The 10,372-nt window shown below is 37.6% G+C and overlaps 1 protein-coding gene across 1 annotated transcript in view; it reads right to left on the minus strand.

Annotated features, from left to right (window-relative positions):
• Positions 1-7,137, minus strand: part of LOC107658796 (stabilin-2-like) — a 37,199-nt gene extending 30,062 nt beyond the window's left edge. The window contains exons 1-11 of the mRNA XM_016447446.1: positions 7,024-7,137; positions 6,203-6,330; positions 5,776-5,882; positions 3,794-3,879; positions 3,640-3,706; positions 3,450-3,545; positions 3,244-3,366; positions 1,703-1,899; positions 1,470-1,600; positions 1,246-1,379; positions 960-1,042 (exon numbers count right to left, since the gene is read on the minus strand). Coding sequence (XP_016302932.1) covers positions 960-1,042; positions 1,246-1,379; positions 1,470-1,600; positions 1,703-1,899; positions 3,244-3,366; positions 3,450-3,545; positions 3,640-3,706; positions 3,794-3,879; positions 5,776-5,882; positions 6,203-6,330; positions 7,024-7,110 — 1,239 coding nt within the window. The 5' untranslated portion in view covers positions 7,111-7,137. The remainder of the gene's footprint in view (positions 1-959; positions 1,043-1,245; positions 1,380-1,469; positions 1,601-1,702; positions 1,900-3,243; positions 3,367-3,449; positions 3,546-3,639; positions 3,707-3,793; positions 3,880-5,775; positions 5,883-6,202; positions 6,331-7,023) is intronic.
• Between the last annotated feature and the right edge of the window lie 3,235 nt (positions 7,138-10,372).

The raw sequence follows: 10,372 nt of genomic DNA on the forward strand, positions 1-10,372 counted from the left end.
TCCCTGAGTAGGGAACGAGACACTGCGTCCTCTAGGTTTCTTGCCATGCTGCGGACGCAAGCTTCAGACGAAGAAGAGAATGATGTGTGCTCCCGGCGCCTATTTATACTATAGTCACACCGGTAGTGACGTCATGGCTGTCGCCGGCCAACGAGTTGGTGTTTTTTCAATGTATGCTTCAGACACGGGTCACGACGAGGCGTTCCCCATAGCGACCCCTAGAGGACGCAGTGTCTCGTTCCCTACTCAGGGAACCATGGTTACATAAGTAACCTGAGACGTTTTCTGTGAATGTGCGAGACTTCAGTTTATTAGCTGCTATAGGTATAATAATAACTAAAAGAATAGATTAGACCAATACAATACACATTTCTATGCTGGTCTGAGATGATTTACATTGTTTATTGCTGGTTTGGTGCTGGTCTAGTTGCTGCATCCGTATAGCCACAGAAGACTTTACAATGCTAAAGAAAAATTATTTTTCAAATAAATGCTTCATATTCATCAAACAATCCTTAAACATGAATCACGGTTTGCTCAAAAATATTAAACATCACAACTGTTTTCAAAATTGATAATAGAAGAAATGTTTCTTGAGCAGCAAATCAGCATATTAGAATGATTTCTGAAGGATCATGTGACACTGAAGACTGGAGTAATGATGCTGAAAATTCTACTTTGCATCACAGGAATAAATTGCATTGTAAAATGTCTTAAAAGAGAAAACAGTCATTTTAAATTGTATTAATATTTCACAATATTACTATATTAGATAATACTTATAATTATGACAATATAATAAATAATATGATAAGAAATACCAGTTTGCAATATCAAGCAGCTAAAAATAACTGGAAGCCTCACACATTCAAGTTACAAATGGATGCATCCGATTCTACGTTAAATATAAGGGCATAGATGAATGTGTTATGTTGGTGTGTCTGTGTTGTCTAACTCACAGATGTGCCCTTAAAAGCCTTGTTCACTGGTACAAACACGGTAAACGGTCCAAGGGAGGTCAAGGGCCATGACATGAGTTTATCTGAAACAGCAGAAATAAAATTAGCACAACACTTTAACATGTGTTGACACTACTGTGTCTATTTTATTTATTATTAGGAACTTTAACATGTTAGATAATGTCGACACCTAAATGAAACACATCTGTAAAAAGCTTGAGCTATGAAAAAGCGATGTCTGAACAATAAAACAATAAAAAAGATTCCAGCCCAGGGCGTCACTTACTGAACAGTGTGATGGCACTGGAGAGTTGACCCGTCCACTCTCCTCCTGGCTTCGAATTCAAGTCCTGCAGCTGCTGAATTATGTTCCCAAAGCATATTTTTCCATTTCCAAGGTAACCTTCACGGCACTTACAGCTAAAATGTTTGAAATTGAAGGCATAGTTTTGAATATGTGGAAAAACATCCATTCAAAATCAACCAAACAATTGAGAATTTGTCACCCACTCGACTGTTCCTGGTTCCACTGTGGCACAGGTGGCATATTTATGGCAGGAGTCTGGTTTGCACACATCTTTTACACTGCAACCCTTCCCTTCAACAAACTTCTCAAATCCCTCCAAACACTCACAGTGAGACTGTGGAAAACAGCAGGATTGTGAAGATGGCAAACCGTAATCAAAGCAAATGGGTGCATTCAAGCTGCTCAGAAAAGAGCAAAAGAGTGTTTACAAAAACACCTTTCCAGGGCCATCATACACACAGCGTGTAGAGCCAGATGTGCAGTTGCCCAGGTTTGTCTGGCACAGGTCGATGGGCATGCAGACACGGCCGTCGCCACTGTAGCCTTCTGTACATGTGCAGACATGCTGGTTCGGTCCCGTATGCGCACACACTGCGTTTGCATGGCACACGCCTCTCAAGCAGGGGTTAATTGCTGCACAAACAATGTGACAAAGACAGAATAACCATGTTTTGACCCACAAAACATAAAGAGTTTTGTTGCTTTTAGTGGTCTGTTAACCTTAATGAAAGTTTTAAAAATAAACTTCAGTGTGTGTGTGTGTATATATATATATATATATATATATATAGGGATGTAACGATTCACACAACTCACGATTCGATTCGATTCACGATTTTGATTTCACGATTATTTTTTTTTACAAAATGAGATTTAAGACAAATTATAAATTAAATGTGTCCTTTTATTATTGCTTGGACAAAATGCTGCACATTTCTTTGTGAAATTGAAATATAACACTATAATAATATACTAATATAGCACTTGCATATTATTGCTCTTTGTAGGTCTCTGTAAGTCGCTTTGGATAAAAGCGTCTGCTAAATGACAAAATTTAAATATAATGTAAATGTAAATAACAAAACTAAATTGAAATTTTAAAACAAGCCTCAAATCAAATAAATAAGTAACACAAATAAAATAAATCTCTTCATATAAACAAACTAAGACTTTGTCTGTGCTCTTTCCATTTAAAATTAGAGGCAACCACTGCATTTTAATCACGATCCAAACAAAGATGCTGCATACATGCAACATGAGCAGTTTTTAATCTAAATTAGATTGTATAATTTCGAAATTTTAAGCAAAAACATAATGGTTTGACTTCAGTTTTGTGAAACTATACCGTATTGGCCCGAATATAAGACGACCCTGATTATAAGACGACCCCCCTTTTTCCCGATGTACCTTTTGGAAAAAGGCTTTTTAAAAACCAAATCTTGTTTTTTCTCAGTAAAACATTTTGTCTTCAATTTAAATCGATTTTCAACCGGCTCGCGGTTAATCGTTACATCCCTATATATATAAAGAAATTGTTGAATAAAGTAATTATTTTTGTTTTCTCTATGCACAAAAAGTATTCTCGTAGCCTCATAAAATTAAGGTTGAACCACTGATGTCACATGGACTATTTTAACAATGTCTTTACTACCTTTCTGGGCCTGGGAACGTTTCAGTTTCATTGCTGTCTATGGAGGGTCAGAAAGCTCTCGGATTTCATCACAAATATCTTCTATTTTAACAATGTCTTTACTACCTTTCTGGGCCTTAAACGTGGTAGTTGCGTTGCTGTCTATGCAGGGTCAGAAAGCTCTCGGATTTCATCAAAAATATCTTAATTTGTGTTGCGAAGAACGAAGTTCTTACATGTTTGAAACGACATGAGGGTGATTAATTAATGACAGAATTCGCATTTTTGGGTGAACTAATCCTTTAATGAGTCTTTTCCGCCATTAGCAGTGTAAGTGCAGTACTCACATGTACACTGGGTTCCATCACCTTGATAACCAGGTTTGCACCTGCACAGAAGTTGCCCAATGGACATGTCCTCAATACAACGAGAATTCAGTCCACACCGCAAAGCAGCACATGCTGGGAGTTCTGAAGAGAAAAAATACACTCACTCATATGCTTCTACAATGTCACATGTCTCATACACACACAGAAATACTCCAAGGTCTTACCTCGATCGCAGTCTATGCCAGTGTACCCAGAAAGACATGTACACTGCCCTGTGCCTTTCACAGCACTGTCACATATGCCATTCTTGCAACTACACACTGAATAGCACAAGCAGAAGTTAGAGCACAGTACCAACACCAACAAAACCCAAATCAATCAACCCTGTTGTTCAGAATGAAAGGAGACTCTTACCGTTACTGCATGTGGGTCCATATAAGTTCGCTTTACAATCCTCGCAAGCTGTTCCGATGAAACCTGGCTGCAAAAAAAGTCCAAAAAGTCACATCAGATGCTCAATAAGATTGTGTTTGATTCAGACAGAAGAAAAGAAGGAAAATAAACTTACTGCACATGTGCAAGTCCCATTGCCTGCTATACCATCAGAACAGACTCCATTATTGCTGCAGGGAGTGGCTGCTGATCCTGGACACTCTATTGACAGAATAAAGGATTCCTTTCATTAGATTTCATGACACTGAAAGTGAAGAAACCTTTTCAAATTTTTTGTTTCAATCAGATAAAATGGCCAACTTGGAGATATTAGTCGCACATTGGACATTCAAACAGTAGAGAATGGCGCTAGCACTACCAAGGTCATGGGTTTGCATGAATTGCATTAATTTAACCCTCATGTTGAGATCTGGTAATTTTTTGTTATTTTTAAGGATCTTTCCCCACCTTGTTAGACTTATGGTGTTCCCAGTCAAAAATGACCAGCCTACAAAATTTGCTTGTAAATCTCTCATTTTGCTATATTTTTACCAAATAATGGATCTCATCCTTTCCTTCCCGCCATTGTTGCCCTGGACACTTAGTCCTGACAAAATCCCTTCATCGAGATCAGATCCTTCCGGGCAACTCATGCATACACACACACACATCAGCCACAGACGTGACACGACAAATAAAAACCATGCTTGCAGTCAGAATATGCAGACAGTTAGTCATGAGCAGGCCCACATTCTTCACATTTCCTACATTTACTGAAAAGGAAAAGTTTGGGAAAATAAGTACTACTAATCGTCGCAAAGTTCAAAACAGTGACTATAAATCCACCGAAATGTTCTGACAAGAAAAATGCTACATGTTGCTCTCTGTAAATCAGATTTCTGGACAATCTAGTTCAGAATTTGTCAAATATGACAGGAAAAAAATCATTTCCTCCCATAATGCTTCACTAAGCTTCCATAATGCTGACCCATCTCATAGACACAAAGGCCAAATCATTTAACTCTTGAGGAACAATGCAGGAAGTTCTGCTGATGAAAGACCAAAGAAACCAAGACAACACAGGGTAACTTAAGTGCTTGACTCAGCGAACTCAAAGTGGGATCTGTTTGAGTGCTGACAGACAGAGGAAATACTGGAAATGAGACCTCCACAGTGTGTTGGTCAGCAAATTCCAGTGGTACGGAGGCACAGACCTGCCATATCCCTCTCTGAGGGAAGGAAGTACACAAATCCCTTGTTCCCCAGCGGCTCAAAACTTCCTCTCATAGTGTTTGACAAGACACACAATAACATGTCAGCTTATATGTACTGGATGTACAGCTCCCTCAGGAGAAACAACTGTGAGAAACAACACCATCATGGTGTCATTATCACATAAAATGTTAAAAATGGAAACAGAAAGGATAAAGTGTGCCTTCCAAATATTGACAACTGTGGAAGATCACATTCATGCATATTGGATTTATATCCCTAGCCAAAAAGAATGCTAATGGAAATCCTATCGTAATTTGAAAGCGATCCAAAAGGATCTTATTGGAATCAAATAAGAATTCTAATAAGAGTCACATAAGATCCTGCCAGATAAACTAAAATTCCTTCTCCCTAGTTTATTTCTTCTGGAAGTTCAATTTATCCGGATCATATTTTATTTTTAGAGAATGCTCCCTTTAGTTGTTTATATTATCTCATTATGATCTCTTAGGACTGGTTATGACAGAATTATGAGAAACCGTCATAAAAATATATATGAATTATGATAGAAATTCTGTTATAGCATCTATTTGGACTAGGAATGATAGCAATAAAGTTATGTTTTTCAACTTCTTTTCCCAGGAGGAGCCTTACTTCCCTTGTTTGTGTTTCAGTCTTGTTAGTGGTCACATCAGGATAGTTCCTCTCCGACTCTTCCGATCAAAATATTCCCTCAGTGTACCTTCCCTCACAGAATGATGGAAATACCAACTGCCATTTAAAATGTGTAAAAATCGGATAAGAACACAACAACCGCTTTTAGGTCATAGGTCTTCTATGGAACAGATTTAAACACAATTCTACATAAACAACCACTGAATTCTTCTTCATTCGCCTCAAACTCACCAATGCAGTCATTGCCCCAGTAACCTGGACAGCACTTGGGCTCCACCGTGTCTTTGTAACACTCGAACGAACAGCCCTTGACAGACAAAGCCATTGTGATGTGATACCTAAACACATATAGAGAGATTACTGTATAATTTTTGCCTCTGTATGTATTTTGTTTATGCTCAAAGGAAACACCTCATCTTGTCACAAAAGCTGTTAATGACCTGTTAAAAGTGGGCTTTATCAGATGTAATAGCTTTATATGTATAGAAATCTATCTATCTATCTATCTATCTATCTATCTATCTATCTATCTACTATCTATTCTACACATTATACTAAATATAATGTGTAGTAATAGATGTATGAGCTTTTAAACAAATTGTTGCTGTTCTTGATTCCCGATAATAGCAAAACCTTACCAGAACACATAAACACATACCTGCAGTCCCTTGAACTTTTCTCTGGCTGCCTCTTGGTGTAGTCACCAGGACATTTTACTAAAGACGTCAAGGAGCAGGAATGACACTTTGATTTAGTCACCACCTGGATGTTCTGGTCACAGTGGTTCTGGCCACAGACATCAACACAATCACATACAAACACACACATACAGTACACATAGCATATTAATTCTCACAACAAAAAAGACTGTTGAGTGCAATGTTCTCTTTCATATGACATTTTCACAAAACCAATAAAGTTGGAAAACATGCTGGATCTTAACACCTGTCACTGATTTTCCAAGGAGATTTACCTGATTCGTTCATGACTTTGCAGCTGGCCAATACCATTCTCAGGATTATTTTACCTAGCATTCAACAGTGCATGTCAAACGATACTTAAGAATTGCTTACATAAAGTGTCTTAAAGTGCTACATTTTCCAAATTTTTCAACTGCAACCACAGAAATGTAAACATTCTCCAACTAATTATAGAGAAAGTATCCCTGGAAACGGATATGAACAGTAATATCAAAGAGAACCGCATGTTTATGTTGTTCTATAGATTGTAGACTGACAAAGAATGTAAACAGGAAACGGAAGTAGAGTAAGCTTTGATTTGAAAGATTTCAAGTGATTAACCTTGGAAAGCATATGCGTCAGTACAAGTAAACCAAAACAAACTGCTTTCTCTACTAATTCTACTCTACTAATTTGTTAAAACATGTTTTATCTTGCAGTATGGCTGTTAAAAGGAATATAATGTCACTTCTGAACACCCATATTACACACGTTGCATGAGTATATGTGTGAATCTCACCTGTGATGCTGCACAAGCCATCCAGAGTATGTCAGTCCCCAGCAGTAGGATCAGACCTCCGCAGATTGAGTTTAAGATGAGCTTCATGGTAATTATACTTTCTCTTTCTCTCTCTCACTCTGTCTTTCTGGCTCTCTGAGGTCCTTCACCAGACTGCGGCCACACAAGTTGGCCTTCTGCCTTTTCAACAGTTCCTCCCTCTCTCTTTCCTGTATCACAACATCACGAGAGTCAGGGGGCGACACCTTCCCCTAAAATTTCAGGCAAATGCCTAAATCCCTTTCATACTACACATAAAATCATCGCTCTTTCATTAATCATACCAGAGAAACCATTAAATAGAGAAAAAAATATGCTTGGTGTTGTGTTGAGACCCAAGAGCGCTGATAGATAGATCAAGTAGAGATGGGGAAAAATTTCTTTGACGCAACACATTTACGATTATGAAGGCCAATCAACAACTATTTTGCTGAATAGTTGGTGACCAATGCAACTAGAAAGCTGAGAAAAAGCTGGTCGATTTCCAGGAGCAATGAAACGGTTGTGTGTATGTGTACTGAATACATAGAGCTGAAAGCAGAAGAATCACAGGATGTCCTCACTCATAAATAAGCCAAGTGGTCAGGTGAAGATACCCTGTCACACACACACTTCCTTTATGTCTTGCTGCATCATGACTTTCCTTTCATACTTCCAGAACTTTCATACTAAGGAATTCCTTGTAGACCACATGCATGTGTGTATATATATTTGGCTATGAGGTGGTTAGTGTTTTATAATCATGAGAGTGCACATACAGTGCTGTGTTTTAACACTTATGCATGTGTTGCTTGTTGTTTTTCCCAACTGCTTAGACATACAAATGAAAAACTGCATGACCACCCGCTCAATTGTCGTTTCTACATGCCAAAAGCTATTTAAAATGGTTCTCTGAAATCTGCTCTGAATGGACTCCCAACCAGCTGTAAAAAATTCAAACACATGTTTATCCCATTTAAACTGTAATTGACACCCAAACCACAAGAACACAATGTACTATACAATATGCTAACAATGAACGTATGTGGTCCTACTCACCACAAGAATTATTTGACCGAGTTAGTTTCTTTCTGTTCAGAAGGGATTTGTTTCAGATTTGTTTCCTGAAATTGACATTTATACATGAATTGGGGTTTTGAAAGAGATGTTTTAGGACACTACGCTTTTTCATGTACATATGCATTTCACTCATTACACTCTCGACTGCTTTGCGATACTTAAACTGACCTTAACCTGACTTGCAGAAGAAAGTTGTGTAGTTGCAGGCTACACTTTTATCTTAGTTGTACAAAAACGGGAACATTCTGATCTCAATTTTTTGTTGTTTCCACATTCGCTTTGTGTTGTGCAAATAAATTGATTGTGTATCAATTATGCATTATTTATATGTGAATGATCTGCTGGTAATCAATCATTTACGTGTTAAAATGAACACATATTTGAACCTCAAGCTGTTCAATATTAAACAGTATGCGTGAAATGGCAGTTTGACCGTGTTAAGGTGGCAATTTTAAACAATTTTAATATTTTTAAGGCACAGACTGTCTATTTACCCATTCACATCAATCCTATCTTTTTTAGTTTATGGTGGCATTAAGTAATGCTGTACTCCTTTCTACTGTGCTAAAGTAAATGAATACATGCAAAAACTTAAATTAAGTCAATCTTAATTATCCATATGAATAATTATATTCATTTTGTAGGTGTGACATACATATAGCCTATTATTTATAACTTACACAAAACATACCTGAGTGACAGCACATATTAAATAGCAATATAGTGAGTGATTTGAAGCATCTCTTCTTGGATAACCATTCTAAATTTACTGCACAGAAGAAGAAAATACATGAACGAACAGAATGTATATCAGAGATCTACATTATGTTGAAAGATGCACTACAACTTACTAAAATGTAATGCACATGTCAATAAAATGTGTGAACATCATGCCATGCGGTGTTACATGCACCTCAGCAGTCATTCCATATATATTTAGTTTTCTAGAGATAAAAGCCATTTTCTCAAATTATGACCTCCACCATCTAAATGACAAAGTAGTACAAACACACTGTATCACTAGAAAGCAGAAAATTTCATTCAGTGCACATTCTACACAAAACTCAAAATGGAGCACAATATAAGCCTATAACGGCCTTTTACTTACTAAAAATAATATGAACTATAAATCAAGGGGTGAAAGGAATTGTATGCAGAATTTTTCAGCAGAGTTTTGATTATTATAATAATTCAGAGGCCTTGATACAATAGGTTTTATAGAATTAAAAGTTTTCCTGTGGCATCAGGGTGTAAAACCCTTTTTGAGTTTAACGAAACCTACATTTTCTAAGCATTTTAGTACTAAAATAATGATTAAATGTCAATGTCTTGAATCAGTCTTCCTCTTGTAGTCCTCTCTGGCTTATAGACTTTGTGACTCCACCAGAGGGAGGCAGATACCATCATGTCACTGATGGATGGATTCACTCTGTTCATATTCCCCGCATATGTATACAAGACCAAATAAGTCAGTCAAGTTTTTATATGAACAGAACGACTGGCAACTGTATGATGAATTGCTTAAAAAAAAACATTTCATCGCTCTATGGTGAGATATAGTAAGAAAGAAACAAAGAAAACATACAGGATTAATTAAGGCAGAGCGAGCGCTAAGACGTGTGTAGAATCTTAACATTGACTCTGCAGCAGTTGTTGTGGGAATTGTCGACATTTAAGCAACAGTTATTGGCAGGAAAACAGTGCCGCCAATCCAAAACCCCTCAGGCCTTAACCAACACAACCAGACACAGCCACGAGCCCCTACAGACTTCTGGGAAGGCGTACAGAGCATGGAATGGGCCAGTGAAAAAAGCGTGACTCTTGGCTTTGGATGTAATGCTATGCTTGGATGGACGTAACTGATCATTCACATACTGAGACAAAAGATGAGCGATGATCGGGATGAGCGATGACCCTGGTCTCCACAGGCCAGCGTGGATCAAATTAACATCCAAAACATATTGTGCGTGTGTGCATGTGGTCGCACCACCCACCGCGATGCATTCAGTCTCGACTCAGCAGCACACACACAGAAAAACGGAATAATTTCAGAAAAAAAAAAAAAATCTCTTCAACTTAGATTAAAGGAATGTCAAATATTGCATGGACATACCTCAAAATCCTCTGGGGCTAACAATGAGTATAAAAGGCAGAATAATTTCATTAAAGTATAAGGAAGGCGGGGAACCCATATTCTTCCATTTATTACACAATTGAATTTCGTCTGCAGAAATAATTGTCTTTGTTTTAA

This window comes from Sinocyclocheilus anshuiensis, unplaced genomic scaffold (assembly GCF_001515605.1).
Source record: "Sinocyclocheilus anshuiensis isolate Anshui unplaced genomic scaffold, SAMN03320099.WGS_v1.1 scaffold283, whole genome shotgun sequence".
NCBI lineage: Eukaryota > Metazoa > Chordata > Actinopteri > Cypriniformes > Cyprinidae > Sinocyclocheilus > Sinocyclocheilus anshuiensis.